This window comes from Pseudochaenichthys georgianus, chromosome 4, assembly GCF_902827115.2.
Source record: "Pseudochaenichthys georgianus chromosome 4, fPseGeo1.2, whole genome shotgun sequence".
In the NCBI taxonomy this organism is placed as follows: Eukaryota; Metazoa; Chordata; class Actinopteri; order Perciformes; family Channichthyidae; genus Pseudochaenichthys; species Pseudochaenichthys georgianus.
The window spans coordinates 7,644,342-7,664,214 of NC_047506.1; the positions used below are offsets into that span (position 1 = coordinate 7,644,342).

General features: G+C 43.1%; 1 protein-coding gene across 7 annotated transcripts in view; it reads left to right on the forward strand.

Moving 5' to 3' along the window:
• Positions 1 to 19,873, forward strand: part of celf5a (cugbp, Elav-like family member 5a) — a 187,647-nt gene that overhangs the window by 136,734 nt on the left and 31,040 nt on the right. For 5 of the 7 annotated variants that reach the window (XM_034081538.2, XM_034081540.2, XM_034081541.2 and 2 more), the window contains exons 4-5: positions 14,926 to 15,054; positions 17,793 to 17,872. In XM_034081538.2, coding sequence (XP_033937429.1) covers positions 14,926 to 15,054; positions 17,793 to 17,872 — 209 coding nt within the window. The remainder of the gene's footprint in view (positions 1 to 14,925; positions 15,055 to 17,792; positions 17,873 to 19,873) is intronic. The other 2 variants (XM_034081539.2, XM_034081543.2) reach the window with 1 other exon arrangement.

Consider the following 19,873-nt stretch of genomic DNA (forward strand, 5'->3'; position numbering starts at 1 on the left):
AATGGGGAAGAGCATTTTCTGTCAGGACAGTGAAATGAATGCTCTGACTTTGGCTTCTCTAATAACAATGCACTCCAATGCAAAGGCTCCAATACATTCACCTCTGTGATTTTAGAGCACTTTCTTCTTTTCATTGCCGTCTGCCTTCCCTCGATTCACTTTGGGTCGGCATTGCTGTTAAATGGAGAACATTGGGTCACATTTTGTTGGATTGCTTCGGTGAGTGCAGGTAGTTTTAGGGGTGGAAAGAGGCAGCTACAGGTCAACATGACACAATATATTCCATGTATTGTCAATTCTACACAAGATTTGACTTTAAACTATGCTTCACTACTTATCTTTGTGAAGCTGTGCATTGAAACTGCTCATATCTGTGGCCGTGGCTACTCCTTTCCTCACTTACATTCCTTTAGCGACATTGAAAGCAGCATATATATGTTGCCTTACGATTGATTTCCTTTTAAATGGCTCCAAAGAAAGTGACAACAAAAACTCACTTAACATTCTCTTTCAAGAAATGTATTGTAATATCCCGGAAGAAATTCCATTCGAAATGTAATTCACAGAGGCAATTACTTCTTGTCGATTGCTGGTGATTCTGAAAGTGATTTTTTTCCCACACACAGATATTCAGGCGTAAAGCCCCTGTGTGAGATGTCTGAGGTGTTGAGGTTGCTTACTACCAACTAGGGGGTCTTTAGGGAGAATCAAATAGACAAAGCATTAGCAAATGAGGAGTAGAAATGCCACAGCCCCAATAGGATTACATGGGTAGCTTTTCCATTCCAAACACCTTATCTGGGACAGGTTTCCACTTGGGATGAAAGGTGGACGTAATTAACTTTATGGAAGGATACGGTAGGAGCCAGTAGGATTATAACAGCAGTAATATGGGTCCCTAGGAACAGGACTAACCACCACTGTTGAATGTAACGTCAGTGGCGACAACACATATACCGTAGTATGTTTTTATATCAGAAAGCAGGGACGGGGAAATGCCATTTTTTACCAAAAGACTACATTTTGGTTTGTAGAAGCCACATCCTCGCTTCCCGTTCACAGCTCCATTTAAACATTTTCACAATGTTTTCTATAAATGTGTATCTGGAAACATTCATTTTTGTGTTGTACAATGAGCATGTGTATCCTTGAATATTATTGGCCTCTCCTCCTTCCCCTTAGATGACTGGATTAACCAGAACAGCATTTTCTGATTGAATTCAGTTTAGTTCACTGCTGAATGAAGTAAACCAACTAAACAGGTTTATCCTTCTTGTTATAGTTTTGTATAGGTTGTATGACATCTGTTAAGTTATTGTAATAATACAGTTAATAAATCAATGAAGGAAGCTCAGTTTTAGTCCTACATTTAACTCCACGTCTTTAAATTCAACTTTAAATGTGGAATCCTTACATTTATCAGCTTTGAATCCATGACGTGATGTTCAGTACATATCTGTTCACTGTCTGCTCTGACTGGGTTTTTCTATTCGTCCATGTATATAGCATGGTGAGCGGAATCCAGTATCGTAGCAACGGTAACTATGGGAATAGAAACCTGTGGAGAGGTCAATGCGACGGCCTCCACTTGGCCTCTTTGTGTGAAGTCTCTCTCATTGATTTGTTCTAATTCCAAACATCTATAACCACACAACACCCGACTCTGCACGGGAACAAAATCATACTTAATGCCTTTATTTCTAATTCACTTCGAGGCTATTTCTTACTGATTGTAGCGGGACAAAAACATTTATACCACACAAAATAAGTGGACATTTTAAAAAAGACAGCTGAAGACATATTATTTTAGATTTTTATAATCGACATCCCCTTTTCTTTCTTTATATATGTGTCTTGTATCATCCTTTATTTTACAGATAGCCTGTCGTGAACCTTTGGATCCAAATGTATTTTTTATAATCATGTCTTTTCCCAACTTGTGTTGCTTGCATTTTTTTTTTATGTTTATATGCAGCATATGTGCAAACAGGTTTTAACCTTTGACCTGAAGTGAAGTTCTAGTCTTAGTTAATAATGTGTGCCATTTGAGCTGCACTTGGTGTATAAAAAGTCCTTTACCAATAATGCTTTATTATTCTTATTTATTATACAGATGTCATAGTGAGACATGTTAGGTTGCGGTCTGTCCTTGGTCTAGCTTCTTCTGTACTTCCTTTTGCTTTCACTCCTTCACACACGCCTCTCTGTCTGTCTCCTCCCTTTCTTCTTGTGTGTGTGTGTGCGTGTGTGTGTGTTGTCGGCTTCAGTCCTCGTGGGACAGATTCCCCGGGGATCCCTAATTGACAAGTGTGTACAATAACTAATCAGCGGCAAAGCAACTGCCCTTTAAGATTATGAATTAACTAAACTAATTTCAGATAATCCTTCACCATACCGGGCCACGCTGACAGCGCCAATTGATATTTGAAATGCAGACACCGCTCCTCTCTGACTCCTGCCAGTCATTTCAATACACCCCCCCTCCAACCCCCAGTAAAGGTGGCGCGGTTGATAAACTGCTGATGGAGCTCCGAGAAGATTAAAATAATTTCTTAGCTTGATGTGAACGCACCCCATCATATCCACATACAGCTGTACACACACACATGTAACGCATACACCATTACCTTAAGCATGGACTGCAGTTATTAGCATGCCTATATGCACAAGCCATAATAAATTAATTTGAAAGGGCAGGGTTAAGTCTAGTGGGCATTTGCTCATAAAAGTTGATGCCTTATAAGAGGTTTACCCATTTAAATTCCTTTTCTGTGTTGATGCCTAACCTCTCCCCCTCTAAAGCTCTGTAATGTGTTCTGTCAACGGAGATTAACATTGTCAGACAGCTGTGGAGTGAAAAGGACGACATGCGGATTGTATAGCAATAGAAGAAACTCTTGACAGATCGACCTGACATCAGTGTGTAAAAAATAACCCCAAAATATTTGAAGTAGAAAAAAAAAAGGATAAGTGTTGTGTGAACATTCTCATGTAGGCGAATTATGTGAAGGGATTTTAGTGAGCAGGGAGGTTTAGGTTGTTCAAACTGATTGAGTTGTTCTGCAGGATATGTAATTGCCAATGTTTCTCTCTCATTACATCACTTCTACCGTGTGATTAGAGAGTCTTGTGAAGGTAGTCGGGGGGGGGGGGGGGGAGTGGAACAGAATACGGTCTCTTTGATTATAACTATCACTGGACTGGAAATTGACAGCCAGCAGGTTTCTCCATCACCTGAACAAGAGAAAACATGTTGCACTGTTTTGAGCATTTGTTACATGTCGTTTTGTCCTAATACATTTGTGTTGCTTCACTCCAAAGCTTGTGGCGGAGTTAGGTATGTTCTTGATAGTAAGTTTGTATCTTCCAATGTTATAATGATGTAATTCAATGTAAAGCACACATAGGGATAAGTCACCTTGATATTGTGTTTTTTGCTAAAACAGTGGATCGGAAAGATAAGATAGGGTTGTTGTTAAGCTATAGGTAATATGCGCTTCTGTGTTTCCCTGGAAGTATCACAGAATGACAGGAAAACTCAAATATACCCTCACTGTTTGGATATTACTGTTTTCTCATATGGGTTCTTTTTTGCTTCACCAGTGACATTTGATCAACACTAAAGATCTTGAAGCCTATGGGTTCTTGCATGATGGGGATGTAAAGCTTCGCAAAAAAATACCTCCCAAACATTCACATCATTTTAGAAGCCATCCAAATCCAACATCAATTGCTATGATTATCTATAATTGATTGCCTGAGCACAGGGCTAATAATTTGTATTCATATAAGCGGGTGGCGATACTGCCCTTTTAGCGCAAAACTCCACAGCTAGCCCCACAAATACAGCAACCCTCAGCTGTCTCTCCTCTCATCAACGTGTGTCGATCTCCGTACTCGCTCCGTACGCAAGAGCTGACAAAAGCCGCAGAGCGCTAACTCCGACACGCCCCCAAAGAACGGAGGAGCCAACAAAAACGACTCAACTAATTAAACCTATTTGTTAGCAGCAGAGTGGCCATAGATGCATTGCAGTAAGTTGTGTGTACATACAGTTCACTTCTGTATTGTGTGTGTGTGGGGGGGGGGGCAGTCAGAAAAACAGCATTGTCAGTAAAGGCAACAGGATAAAGAGGAGGAGGAGATGATCCGCAGGCAACTGTGAGCCACTTTCCCCCGCCTGCATTTTTCATCACGCGCTCCCTTTTTTACACTATTTAGCTTTTTCCTCCCCTCTAAACTTCCATGTGGCGCGTGCTGACACCGCAGTCCTCGTCCCAGCACGCCAAGCCCTCTGGTGCTCAGTGTCTCAGAGTTGGAGCATGTCCATTTGTGTGCCAGCGTGTGAGTATTGGGGATGTTGTGCCCCCCCGTCTGCCGTCTCCTCACACACACTCACAGTGACTGTGTGTCCCATAGGCAAGAGAGAGGGAGCTCTTAGTATGGAAGGTCCATTTAGACCGTTGGCAGCAGTCAAACTGGAACACAGTTTCTTTGCGCAGAGAGGATCATCTTAAATGATTCTCAGCTGAAATTCAAATGTCATTTTGTTTTGGCCCTAAGCAAGCGGCAGAGTTGCCTCGGTGAGTTCAGCGAAGGTCAGGGGGATAGAATGCTTTCTGTAAGGTTTGTCAGTGAGCTCTGAAGAGATGGAGCCAGAGGAAAGGCCACCTGCCTAGTTTGGTCTAAGTTGGTGAGAGAAATAAGCCTATTTGTGGTTCAATGTAATCAGGTATAACTTCACAGATCCACATTTCTCCAGTCCTTAATATATATATATATTCCAAGATATGGATTGCATTTGTAAGTTCTTCATGCCAAATTAACGTCTCAGAAGCTCCATCATCAGACGGCGCGTGCTTTACAGTACATCTCTATTCATGCCTGGAAACTAGATGATTTGCTATCCATTACATTTGATGCATGAAGCAAAACAGCAGAGCGAACATGTAACTGACATCCTATGAAGATTCCCATTCTCCCCTCTTGATGATGTGTTCAATATATAGATATTTATTTCATTAGATATCAAGCAAAATATCATTGAAATGAAAACAAATGGGCTGTCAAAACGATTAGAGCCGCGGAGAAACACCTGTGTGTGTGTGTGTGTGTGTGTGTGTGTGTGTGTGTGTGTGTGTGTGTGTGTGTGTGTGTGTGTGTGTGTGTGTGTGTGTGTGTGTGTGTGTGTGTGTGTGTGTGTGTGTGTGTGTGTGTGTGTGTGTGTGTGTGTGTGTGTGTGTGTGTGTGTGTGTGTGTGTGTGTGTGTGTGTGTGTGTGTGTGTGTGTGCGCGATAGAGATAGAGAACAGTGTGGGGGTCATTTTTGCCACAAGGCACACACAGATGTCTGTTTCTATTCTTATACGTCTCTATCGGTCTCACAGCTCTGTGCGCTCTGCAGAGGGATGATGTTAGCTGCCACATTTGGTCTGTCTGCTTTTTGACCCTTGTGGGAGGAAGCGACGGAGAGTGCGGTTGGACAATAAGGGCATTTCTTATGGGAATAGAAGATAAAGTACATGCATTTCCAAAAAGAGCAGTAGATAGAGACTCACATCTTTATATCTATGTCAGGAACCAGAGAGCAGCCAATGTATTGTTAAATCATTGACGGTACAAGAAGCTTTTCTCGCAGCTGTAACAGAGAAGATATCTTTTGAAAACCGTCGCAGCAGTTCACTAGTTTGACAGTGCAAGCTTCAGTCAATATAACTAGATCTGATCTTTCAGACAAGTAGAGTTGAGAAAAGAGTGTGAGGAAGTGCTGTACGCGTGTTTGCCTTAGGCCTCCACACCACTACGCCTGTCCTGGTTTTTGAAATGCTTTCATTAGAATCACATTCCCTAAAAAAAGTGCTGATTGACCTTCCCAATTAAAGACCACCAGCGCTGGGCTGTCAGTGTGACGGACAGGGCTAACTCTCCCCCTGCAGTCACATCAGCTCTACAGAAGGGGCGATACGAAAAGCACACGGCGGCTACTGAGTCAAAAAGTCTTTAGTTTAGCATCTCGCTTGCCATCAGGACTTTGCTCGAGCTATTAATATGGAAATGGTAAAATATAAAAGTACACCAGTGACATGCTTTAGGGCTCATGTATTTATTTATGTACTTGCAACTTTACCTCATACAGCATTTCCTCACCTCATAACTGTTAACACTGCAGTTTCTCCAGAGATCTGCACTGAACTGGAGTATATGCAAAATGGTGTCGCATATAGCGAGCACATCTGAATCTACTTTCACCAAGGTCTGTGTAGGTCGCGGCAGGTGAGGGCCTGAGGGCACCCTATATTCCCCGGCAGCGCTCACACTTCTGGCCGAGGAAAGCTGACATGCAGGGTGGCCTGTAAGCCTCTTTTGTCCATGTGCAGCAAAGTCATCTGCCAGCTCAGTCGCTCTAGCAGACAAAGCTTCAGAGAGATAGCCCATATTCTGGGACATCCTCACCCTCTCTTGAGCTGGAGTTGGGCATGGCCCCTCGCTCTTTATCTCCTAAGCCTCCTCCCTTTCATTTCTCTCTCTCGCGCTCGAAGACCATCATCTTTTTCTTCTGCATTTCTGCTTTTGTTTGCTGTTCTGCAGCGTTAATACTGTAACCTTTAGGTATTATCTCACACGTTCATTCTGTCCACCTTTCCATTGTCTTTCCTCAGATAGAGGTTTTTGTTCCAGCATGGGTTTATTTTGTACGATATTGCAGCTGTGAGGAGGTGACGGGATACGGGTAGCGCACGCTATACTTAACACCATAAGACCAGGGGCAGCAGGATATCACATGGGGCTCAGTGTATAATGAAGTGTGTTTGCTCTTGCTGTAGTCAATGTTGTCCTTCCAAATGAGAAAAACAAGTAATTACTTTAGAGCATCCATGAAGGCTAATGAGTTACCATGAAGGTAACTCATTAGCTATCCAAGATAATGACAATGTATGAGAGAAAGGAGATGGAGAAAGTAAAGCAGAAGGAGAGTGACAATATGGAACACCAGACAAAGAGGGGGGAAATATGTCAGATATACAAATTTAAAAAAAGCACCTCTACTGTAAGGAAGAGGAAGAAAGAGAGGGAAACTGTGCGTGGAGGAGAAGGGAGGTGGGGGTTGGTTGAGGGGGCTGGCCGAGGGGGTGTGTCCAACATTACCCTCGTGAATCAGTGTCAGTGGAGCGATGAGAAAATAATTAAGAAACAGGCGAGCGCTGTGTTAAATACTGCCAAAGGTAAAAGGCCCATTCTACTGTATAGAAACGCAATCTGGACGGGGAAGAAGAATGGCAATAAATGGGATAGGGAGAAAAAAAATCCATATTATAACGGATGCCAAAGTGCCCTTCAGATGGCATTATGAAGGGAGACAATATAAATAGCACTGCCATATTGTAAATGTTTATATACAGTAGCTACGTACACACGTTGCACAGCAGCTTCAGGATTTATGACCGCAGCCGTAATGCACTGAATTCCACACAAGGCTGCGAGTAATATTTCACATTTGTTATCATATTGAATGTAAATTTTCTCGGTCGTGAACAGTGGAGATAAATATTTTAAGGCCATTTCTTCTCCTATTCTTCTCTGTTCAGCTGTTCTTCGGTGGGGGGGGGGGGGGGGAGGCCTGTACGGAAAGCAAGAGAAAGGCACACATGCATCCAACAGTTATACCCACACCTCAGTTTCCATGGTTGCATGTACAGAAGAGGGAAGTCAGTAGGCTGTAGTTGTTCAGTAATATGTTCAGAGATCCAGTGGGCGCCGAGATGCGGCGGAAGTCCCCAAACAGAGCAGCTATTAGATCGCACTGATGCATAACATCTGTCAAGTTCTTATGAGAATATTGAGTGACATGCAGGAGGTCCTGGGTGTGCTGCATGTGCATGTTTGTGTTCTTACATGTACGTATGAACATGTCTGCGTGCACGTGGGTGTGCATGCTCAGATATGCGGGTGAGTCTTTAAGGTGTCATCTACAATATCCATCATCCTTTCTGCCAACGGCGTAGAGAGAATTCATGATCACTGGTCTCCAAATCCCCTCTGAGGTGGAATCGACTCGGTTGGTGTGCACGGAGGAAATGTGCACAGCTGGGATGCGGAAGCTATCTCCCCGTGAGGCTGCCGTTCGGTAACACATTATGGTTTGATCTCGGGCTCTTTGGCCTGGCAAATACGCTATAGGGATAGTTGATGCAACAGTTACCAAGAGCAACCTCCCACTGCAGTGATGTTTGTTTGTGGAAAGCGTAGAGGTCTCTTGATACCGTACATTATGTATGTATACAGCACATTATGTACCGTCTATGTTCCTGTATGCGTGCCGGTTGATATAGCTGCGTGTATTTGTAAGGCGTTCTATTTCTCTGACAGCCTGTATGGGAGTGTGCGTATGTTTCTTTGTATGTTGCCAGCATATGTACAGTGTTTACGCACATATGAGCAACCTTGTGTCACTCGTATGTGTACTTACATGTATGTGAAAGCAGTGAAGCCTAATCCATCCCAGAGGGGTGCTTAGTGAAGGATGCGCTGTTTCTGCTGCATGGCTATGAAGGCCCTGCACGCAGCGCTAAATGGCTTTTATGGGTGTCCGCCAAGAGCAGCCTTGACACCAAAATGACGAGACTATGACATGAAATCAAGCCGGCGTCCTCATGGGTGCTGCTGGAGTTGGAAGAAGCAGGTCCTCCCTGTAGCTGCTGTTAAAAGGAGCATGTCTTATTGAATTAAACACTGAATACATGAACAACATGGCTGTTTATGGGCAACCTTGCCAAGCATCACAATGAAATATAACATTAACGTTGATATATGAGTAAGTGTTGGATCAGTCTTTATAATTCTCTTTGTATTTTGTGTTTCACCATTAGTCCATAGTGCATTGCTTGCATGTTGAAATAGCCCATGGCCCTTTGGTTAGATCTGCAGTATTGTTTTCTTTTCAATGTTGTTTCCAGGCAACATCTCCGAAGCTGCGAGGAAACGGCGCTAATAAGGCAGCTCATTAGGCCCGGTGCATGGTAGGCCTTACAGTGTGTGCTGTCAACTCTGTGGGTTAGCATGCAGACTTCAAAAGACAGCTGCAAATACAACACACACACACACACAGCTAATTTACTTTAGAGATCGGTAAACAAAGTCTTCTATCGGCCCACATTTCTTTCTCCGTTGATGGTGTGCCGGTGGATTGTGCCGTCTCGGTTCTGTCTGAAGTGGCAGTGACAAAATACACGACCGTGCGCTCGCCACTGACACATAAAAGGCTCATTATTCAGGAGTTAATTTGGCAGGGTTCTCTCACGCTAAGGCTCTGCCAAACCTCAGAGTCCCTCCCTTGTTGGTCTCTCCCAGTCGACCACTGACCCCGTACTGCATGGAAAGGAAGCCCTGAGCACAACTATGCACAAGAGGGCAAACCTACACTACTGTATGTACACACACACACATCCATTCACCATCTCATTAATGCCAACACACCCCTTTAGATCGCTATATGTAATACATTGGATTCAATTCCACTGGCTAAACATTGTGATCTCTTAGGGTTAATTAATTTCATTCCATTCTGTCTGTGTTTTTTTGTGCTTGAACTCATGCTGACCCGGTTATTGTGTGGCACCCTGCTCATTGGAGAAGTATAATAGGCTTGTGGAGGAGAGAGAGGAAGCCACAATGTTTGGTTTTCCGGCTCCAAAGTGATTTTGATTCTTTCTTTCTTCCTTTTGACAAGGAAGTACGCTACAGTAGCTATAGCTCTAATACGGTGGATCCTTCCCCTCCTCACAGCTCTTATCTTGCCCTCCAAATGGCTTTTCAGGGCCCCTGTTTCTGCCTGGATGCTATCTCATTTGGTTTTAATATATTTATCCATTCATTATTGTTCCTTTTTTTTTTTTATCAGCCGGCTAATATTGTTCATAATTTGTCCTTATCTCAAAGCCTGACAGACAAATTTACACTGGGGCCCGGGAGACAGATGGAGAAATGACCCCTCTCCAACCCCTCCTTTCCTCCCTCCTCTCCTCCCTCCATTCCTCTCCTCCTCTCCAAACTCCAATGAAACATGACTGACAGCTCGCTGTATAAGTAGTTGTCATAGCAACCCCCCCCATCTTTCTGACAAGTGCTTTTTCTCTCCCTTGCACCCTCTCTCTGTCATAATATCCCTCTCCCTCTTTCCATGCTACACTCCCTCGCTGTTGCAACGATTGAGAAATAGACAAACCAGAGAGCACGTAAGGCAGTCGAGTATGCTTTCTTACCCCCGCATCACACCCATTGCCATCCCTCCCCCCCTCTCAGTCTCCTCCCCCCCCCCACCCCCGAGAATGATTTACCAACTGCAACGGGGCACCTCTTTCATCCATCGCGGCTTATCAAGGACTGCAGGACTGTATGCACATCAACTTACAGTCCTCCCCCCCTCCCACTTATTCTTTCTCTCCATCTCTGCTTCTCCTAGCTCTCCACTTTTCTTTCTTTCTCTTGTTGCTCCAAAAAAACTCCTACTCTGCCCCATTGCTATTCAATAGGTCTCATTTCACTCTCAGAATCCTCAGCAGTCTGCATTGTTATGATGGAGCATACAGTAATACGTCTCCGGTATACTGGACTGTGCTGCAGAAAAGTGCATCCTGTGTGTGCCGTGTGGACAGGATATGCTTCAAACTTCCAGCGGAAATGAACATGATGCAACAGGAGAAGGTATTCGGAGCATGTTTACAGGGAGGGAATTACAGTGTTATTGTTTGCTATGCGCGTGCTGTAATAGTCAGACTACATCATGAGGAATTAAGATATGAAATATGACTGCAGTCTCTCCAAGGCCAATGCACTGATAATAAAAAGCTTATATTGATTAGAAAAGGGTCCACGTGGAGCCGGTAATCTTCAGTGTGTAGAACCAGGCAGCTCTCTGCCATTTCATTATTCCACAGTTTAATTTCCAATGCATTTATTCTAAACAAGCATCTGTTTAGTAACCCAGAGTAAATTAAACATGATGGGGGGGTGCATTTCAGAATAGCTGCCGAGTGTCACAATGAAGTTGCATACAGTACTCTGCCACAGTGAGCTGTAGATGCATATTAATGCCAGCATGCTGCACAGCTTTCACAGTGAAGTAGCTGCTGGTTATTAGACCCCGCATTGTTTAGGTGATGGCATTTCACTGTGTACACTGACTATCGCGCTCTAATTTAAGATGCTAGTCATGCTCTCTGGGCGCCGCTGAAAAACAACTCATCATTTCTTGTCTTATTTGGTATTCATCGATACAGTCGAAGGCATTTACTACAGGTGAGTAGCTGGGACAGAGAGATGACTCGGCAGTTTTTAAAGCTGCCAAAGAGAAAAAGAGCACTCGGAAACAGCATTTGCTGCTGATCACATTTTAACATCTCAGCTTTACAGAATGCCGCGTGTGACTGACGGTTCAACTCACGGAGACAAAAACACGATTCAATCAGAACAACTATTGTCATGACTTCCTGTTCATGTAAAACACGGTTGACTTCGGCTTAAAAGTCCAGAACAAAGGAGCTTACCTGTACAAGGATTGAATCGATTTATATGACAGAGAAAATTAGGCACGTTTTGGGGGATTACGTTGTTTGTTGTTAGCTGCATGTTCTGATTACATATGTAGCTGTAAATATTCAGTGAGGTTCTGTGCCCCGTTTAGCAGCTCCCATACTTGTGGAATATGTCACTGAGCAGAGAGATGTTGCATGTGCTGCACGGCATCAATGATGCATAGACATGAATGTAAAGATGTGAGATGGAATTGCAGATGAAGGATAAATGCTCTTGGGCTAGACTGAATTAAGCTGAGCTTTGTGAAGCCTTACTATCTGGTTACATTCAAAAGTGAAGAACATAGGTTATAGGCGCCTTCACACCTGGAGCAGCAGCATAATATAGATCAGATAACATCTTGACCAACAATTAGATAGTTTGAGATGTGTGTCGCAGTTGGATGGAAGTTTTGATAGCATTTATGGCTGTTAGCTTTGTAATTCTCTCTAAAATTCTGTATGTTTACCGTACTTTTCGGACTATAAAGCGCACCTGCATATAAGCCGCAGCAGCTAAATTGTCCGTCTGTCTTGCTCTCGTTCTGTCTCTCGGTTCCACTTTTACTTTGGCGCGCTACCTGTCTCACTCTTTTCTGGCCTCCAGCTTTTCCTGCTGGAGCCGCCGCTTAAAGGTGGCGGGCGCGGACCGGTCATAGAGCCCATAGTGTTAAAGGTGGTTAATTTTACCTGTAAAGTCCATAGATTTAGGAGGTTCCCTAGTGGCCGTTAGCTGTACAAAGAAAATGGGGAAAAAGTCGCGGCTTATAGTCCAAAAAGTACGGTACTTAAAAACACAACTTAGACTATCACTCATATCTGCTCGAAAGAAGAAATCAATTAGCATTTGGTGATGGCTAACAGTGGGACATGCAGCTCTTCATGTGTCGACTGTGTGTGTGGTCATGGCGGGGGATCCGTAATCCTCTCTGGAAGAATGTGAAAGGGTATCCCAGTTTGTGCATGTACATTTTTCTCTCCCTCTTTTGCTGCTTTTTGTTCCTCCCCCTTCAGATTTGTGTAAACGACTGTAGGTGTGTTGCACTCTCTGTGTGTCTGTTTGCACACTGCCTGTGCTGCCGTGTTGTAGATACATGAGATAATGTTTCGATGGGCGATGAACACAACACCTGAATTCCCAAGGTAGCATTTGAGTCCAGAGCAGCCACAGCAGAATCCTAGACGGTGGAACAGATCTCCTTGATTATCTGTGTTCATGTGTTGTTAGCCTGTTTTCAAATTGCAGTCACTTTGCGGAACATGCACTCCATCTCTCTCTCGCCCACAGATGACCAACTCTTACAAAATGTACCTGGAAAAAAAAAGAGTCAAATAAGTCTTTCTTGTGGGCGGCTTAGTATCTTTTTTAGATGTCATGCAAAAAGCCAGCCGACTGACATGACTTCGCTGTGTTAGTCTTTTATGTTCCTCGCCAGTATTATATAGGAATGTGATATATAGTGGCCAATGATCCCGCTGTTCTTGGAGTCTTGTAAATATTATTACATTCAGCAGGAGGAGACGTGCCAGTTAGTCATCTTTCCGCTGAAGGATGGATGAGGTGTCGTATTTTAAGACAAGCCACATATGAGCTGATCTCCAGAGTGCGGCTCATATGAAATTGATGGGGTCATGCATCCATTCAAAACTTGTCAGAACCCCCATCATCTACCCCCATCATCTACTTGAAAAAAGGAGTTGAAGTGGGGGGAACGCAAAGGGCGACAGCGGTTGCGCGGCTAGTTCTGTGTGCTGCGTGTGGCTCTCCATCTATAAACAGAAGGCTATATGAGGTCTGGCATCACCCCCCCCTCCCTCGACTCATCTCTCCGCATCCAACCTCAGAATTTGTATTCTCCCTCCAGAAAAAAGAAGGACCATCTTGGCCTTTCATTTTCCAGTTCAGGGCTTTCCTTTTTTTTGCAGATAAATGCTCTCCAATCCACCCTGACAGATGTCACATTGCATCACTTCCGTTTTGATACGTAGCCTCTGATCCTGCCACTTGCAATAAGGAGTCAGCACCAGGGATGCCCCTCCCTAGACAACGCTCTGACACGGAAGATTATTTTAAAGGTGCATCATTGGAGGTGATGAGTGCCGAAGCCCCAGCCGGGCGGCGAATCCCGAGCACTCTGCCGTGCCCGATGCAGGATTGTGGGTTAGGGTTGTGTCCGGGTCAGAGAACGACCACAACACGACACACTCGGTCGTCGTCACTTGTCACCCTGACTTTGTGCAATACTTCTAGCAGGGATTTCTACCGCTCTCTACCTCTTCACAGCAGCAGCCGCTAGTCGTGTTTGTCGCTCGGTGTTTCCACTGTGGCTTCACAGGTCAGAGCTGGAGAAACAATCTGTATAAAGGGAAGGTTTTAGTGCTTCTGCCGCCAGCAGAGCCTCTCTGCACTGCAGCATTAATCATACAAGGCCGGAGTACATCAGTAAACATAGTGTGTCAGGTCAAGGTACAGATCAGATCCCACAGCTTTTAACAGAACTCAATAGCATACACGCTATCTATTGAAAATGCAGCGTTATTCATGGCATGTCTCCCAGCCTCCGATGCTCGCAGGAGAGACACGCCATTGTTCACTGAAGAGCATGCTGAAATATTTCTCTGGCTACACAAAAAACACTGGATCAGCAGCAATTAGTTGAGTAAGAGAGTGATAAAGAGAGGAAAGGAAGGAGGCATTTGGAAAAGACTGAGGTTGAAAAATGTGGAATCAGAGAGAGAGAGAGAGAGAGAGAGAGAGAGAGAGAGAGAGAGAGAGAGAGAGAGAGAGAGAGAGAGAGAGAGAGAGAGAGAGAGAAGAGAGAGAGAGAGAGAGAGAGAGAGAGAGAGAGAGAGAGAGCTAGCTAGCTCTGTTTTCTAGCCCGAGTCTATTTAATTTATTGTTTTGGTTGTGTGTGATATAGTTAGTTTTCTATAATTTCCAGCCTCACAGTGCTCATTGTCTTGCGTCTTGTCTTTGTGTGTTGTGTGTGTGTGTGTTGTGTGTGAAATGTCTTCATTAGTTCTCCCCTTTCTCTTCCCCCAGCCCCTGACCACTCACTTAGCCCCAGCAGCTACAGTACACTATGTGCCCATGTGGGACTACACCCAGTTATACTAGAGATTAAAATGACCAGTCTTGGAAGAGAGATAATGCAATGTGACTCAAGCCCAGCCGGCGTTGAATAGAACAAGACTATATCTCTGTTTGCTTCCGTGGAAAAAAAGACACTTGCTTTCAATTAAACTCAAAAGAACAATGAACGACATTTCACTTCTGTATGTTCTCACATTGGTTTAGTGATTGAGGTCAAAGTTATGATTTAACCTTTTTGTCTCTTTGTCTTGTTTTGTTCCAGAAGACAGGAAGTTGTTTGTTGGGATGCTGAACAAACAGCAGACCGAGGAGGATGTTTACCGCCTCTTCGAACCCTACGGAGTCATCGAGGAGTGCACGGTCCTAAGAGGTCCCGACGGAAACAGCAAAGGTAGGTAGCCATAAAGTTGTCAGCATTATTTAGGTCACTGACAGAAGAAGTGACAATGTGAGTACGTGTCTAAGTCAGCTGGGGTACGGGAAATGTATGTGACATATGTCCCAGATATAGGTCACATGGCGCATAATCACACACAGTCTAATGCATTCTGGTTGATGTGCTCGCCAGGCAAGGAACAATAGCAAAGCCAATGTATGTCAAATACATTTGATTGATGCATGTCTTTTATAATTATCATGTATGACAGAAGATGAGTGAATCATTTCTTTGAGTTTTTCTTTTTGTTCAATTGGGAAAGAATGTTAAATTCTTGCGGCAGCAGACTGTCAATGATTGAAGTATTTTCAAATTAGAATAGAATATATCTTTATTGTCATCATACAAAGTACAACGAAATGTATTTGGCAACTCTCACTGCAGTGATCTTGGCATGTTTTAAATATAATCTTTGTTTGAAGACAGACAGGGCAGATTAACATATATATTTATGTTTAGTATGTTTTAAAATCCAAAGGCAAGATAGAAAACCAAGACTCTCAAGGTATATGGTAGAAACATCCTTCTTCTTTTAAGGTAATTGTGAACCCATCAAATATAGCAAGGATTCATAAAATGTCACTTTTTAATGCTGAGTTTGACATTACAAACTCTTGCTCAGCACTCTTTTCTGAAAAAACTCTGCATTTCAAAGCCAGGATTTCTATTCTGTCACAGTCCTCATTTTCTTTTTGTCAGTGTTAATTTAAAGCATTTAGTCCTATGGATGTACTGCAGGCCCTTACTGTTGCTCCGGTACTGTCGTGTTGATATCTTGCAGGCGCTTTTAAGACAGCCAAAAACTTTTTGAAGACATCAATTCCCTTGACACGCCGTAAAGAGCCCATTCCCCAGCCAGCGCTTAAGGAAATTGTTGTGGAATTATATCTAAGGGGGTTTGAAGCCAGAGCGGTCTGACTGCCGTGGTTTGGAGGAGACAGGAAAGATGGATGTCAAAACGATTCAAATGTCCCTGCTGTGAGGACGGGGCAGCCAAGAGAGATGAGAGGGCTGCAAAGCAACCATGTACATTTACTCAGTACAATTCCCAATTACTCAAGCCCTACTTTACATTAGTATTCACTTTTTATGCTACTTTTACTTTTACTCCACTGAAATGTAAACATATTTCCTCTCTGTGGTATTGCTACATTTAATTTAAAGTAAACATTCGTCCCTTGACATTGCATTTCTCTTTGTGGCTCGAGAAAAAGTACACTCTATCACATTATCTAATAACAACCTGGAAGAATAAAAGACCTTGCTGACAAAAACAGGTTTTGTGTTGCACAAAATCCAATTTGTGCCGACATGACTTTAAGTTTAATAGCAGAAAAGGTTTTGTTCTCTAGTTCTTGCACATTTGTGTGTGATGCACACTGCAGGTTTCACAGTATATTAAGAGTTCAATTCATAATTATATTGGCATAGTTTGTACTGCTCCAGCAAAGTCCTTGTGCAGGCAATGTTGATCTCTCGCTCTTTTCTATCCATATCTCAGTAGGAGGTAGTGGTTTGACAGCCGAATGGGCATCTTGATTGGCTGGTGTCCACAGGGGTAAGCCCATTAAGAGCGGAAGAATGGCAGGGCTGCTGGGTCAAGCAGTACAGATGATAAGAAGAATAAAGTATGAAAGATTAAATGAGAATAGAAAAGAAACTTCAAATGAAATTAGGTGAAATAGGGTATAATTATAAATGGGGATGGCGGCTCAGGAGTTGGCCCTGCAGACCCCGGTTCACTTGTAACAGCTTTTTTGGTTTCCTCCTAAAGTTTAATTGACTTGATCCGGAGACTTCAAATCCGCACACACATGTAGCATTTAGACTGTGTGTAAATGTTAGTGGTCTCCTTTCTTCCTTCAAGCCTTGATTAAAAACAGTGAATGAATAAAGTAGAATTAGTAAATTACCATAAGCTAACATCATTACTATTCCATTGTTCCATATGTAGCTAGACGTGTACTTACTGTACATACTATTCTTGAAAATAATTACAATATTTATGAGTATATTTTTAAGAATAATTTTGTGGCAGTAAGTTGTAGTATTTCTAAAGGAGACAAAATGTACAGCTTTAAATCAATGTTCTGTTAGCTTTAAAAGGGGGCCATACTCCAGTTTAGTGATTGAATAATTCATGTGCAACAGCTCACTTTGTAAACCCGCAAAAGCCATCTTCAACTTGTTTTCACTTGATCTGATCCTCGCAGTATTTCTAACAGACATTAGAGCCAAGAGAGTGGGTTTTGTGGTTCCTGGCCTTTTGGACAGACTTCGTCATATTCACAGATATTGATCCTGTTGTGGGAACGATACACTGTACTGAGTAGTTCGCAAATTGAGTGCTTTTTAAATGTAAAACATTGTAGTCTTGAGTGTGGCCAGTTCAGCTAGTATTTAATATGCACAGACAGGCATGTGGTGCTAAATAGCATGTTTTTCTGCTTCATCAGTGCAATCTTTAGCCTCCAGCTTCTGCCTGCCTAATGCCCGCAGTGGGGCAGCCTGCTGTGCAATGAGAGCCTCTCGCTGCACAGTGATTTCTGTGGTGTCAAATACATTTCAACATTCTTTATTAATATACCGTAGGCTTTTAATCTCACTCGATTTAATACATTTACTGCACATAAACTGTGTGGGCCTGTGTGTGTACCTGCGTGTGTGTGATGTGCTTCTGTTCTCTCTTCCAGGTTGTGCATTTGTCAAGTTCTCCACACATACTGAGGCTCAGTCTGCAATCAGTGCCCTCCACGGTAGCCAGACCATGCCAGTGAGTACAGCTCTCTCCCTTATCAACATTTCAACATATCAAAAGAACTGAGAAACATACACACACATCCATTGCATGCACACCTACACACTGACTCAAATAGCGATGTGCAGTCTTTATTTAAAGGTCCCCTACTGTTTTTCATCAATATATTATGGGCCTCAGATATATACAAACATGTCTCTGAAGTGTTTGGCTCCAAATACCAAACAGATCTTTGCAGCATTACCCATAATCCCCTCTGTTTCAGCCGTGTTTCAAAAGTGCTGATTCTCTGTCTGTTACTTTAGATGAAAGTAAGGAGCCCCTCCCCACGCCCCTCTGAGAGATATTTGGTTAAAAAGAACACAATGGTGCTCTAGGAGGAGATTCAGGTGATATGGGGGGGGGGGGGGTTACCTTGGTTGCTGATTGGCTAATGGTCACACAAGCCAAATAATCGTTATGACATCATAAAGTGGCCAAAATCTGATCAGCTAATTTTCTATAAATGGATCAGGAGAATCTTTTTTCCTGAAACTTTCAGAATCTCTTTACACAGAGGGAACACATGGTTATGTATAAAAGACGTGAAAAAGTGGGTTTTGCATAATACAGTAGGTGACCTTTAAAGCTCTGACCTCTTTTATTTTTACTTTCCCCCAACTTTTAATCAATTTATAAAATGCTACCATCCTCATCCAGTTATAAAAACAGATACAGCCCGAAATAGCCTCCTGTCTCTTTAATTGGCAAAAAATAAAATTCCAAATCTAATAAGATCCAGATAAAACTGTTTAGAATGATAATTGAATTTTGGGTGAGTCATCAATCAGTAGTCCTGCTTGCATAATCAGTGAATATAAGTCCAGTGTGAGATTACATTTGCTCTGTAAACACACTGAATCCTCTGAATTCTGTCTGTACTGGATGTACTATGAGCGCAGAGGCTGTACGGCTCATTTGTATGTGCCTCATGTTTAGGCATACCGCCTGTACCTGATGGTTTCAAATAAAAGCTACTTATTCTGCTCTCCAAACCTGAATAGAGTTATTTTCCGTGACATCCGGCTAACGGACATTCACATCCCATATTATACCGTCGCTTTTAAGTATACGTTTTTATCCTCATTTTTTGTTTCGGGAACTCTCGCCTCAGAGAAGCAGGGACCCTGAACTCTCTCCTATACGCTATCTCACAGATGTTGTGTTTCACTGTATGATTTCATTATCAATGGTTGCCAATGTGTGGCTCAGAGCAAAGCATAGAGGAGGACTAGATTCCGGCTGTGCCATTTTGGCCGCAACCTCTGAGTCAATCTAAGTGCAAATGACTGCAGGTCATGAGGAAAGACTCTGGATGTCCATTCTCCATAGATACCCTCATCCTTTGTTGCTCCATTCCCCTATCTCTGCTAGCTCTCTGCCCTCACTCGTCTCTCTTTGGCAGCCTCTCGGGATATTAGGCAATAGACTTGTTTACTCCACCTTTCACCACATTGGCTGCTGAATTATTCATCTAACTATAAGCAGGGGGCAGAAGGGAGGGGGCGAGAGTTGGGGAGAGAGACAGAGAAAGGGGGGGGGGGTGAGGGAGAAGGAGTGAATGGACAGGATTTATACCTCCTGCTCTGGTAAATTGATTATAGAAATCTGATCAGCATCTCATATCCTGTGGCTGCTGGAGGAGAGGGCCCAGTGTGCCTGCCTCGCTCAGATTAGCGGACCACCAGTGGGCCATTACGCCTCAGTGGGACTCTGCTATTCACAGAAAATGTAGCAAACATCCTGGAAAAACCTTGGACCTGTATTCATTTGAGTTTTTTGATTGCAGTTGAGTCACAGCGGCAAAACTAAGTCACGTACAAGTACATTGATGGACTGAATATATAAATAATCTTTCATTTGCACTACTGGATGCATTCAAAAATGAATACATGAATAAAGAAGTGAAACAAAAGAAAATAGACTATTGACAGCTACAATGCAGGATGCATACAGAACTGAACTCATGAAGGCCAT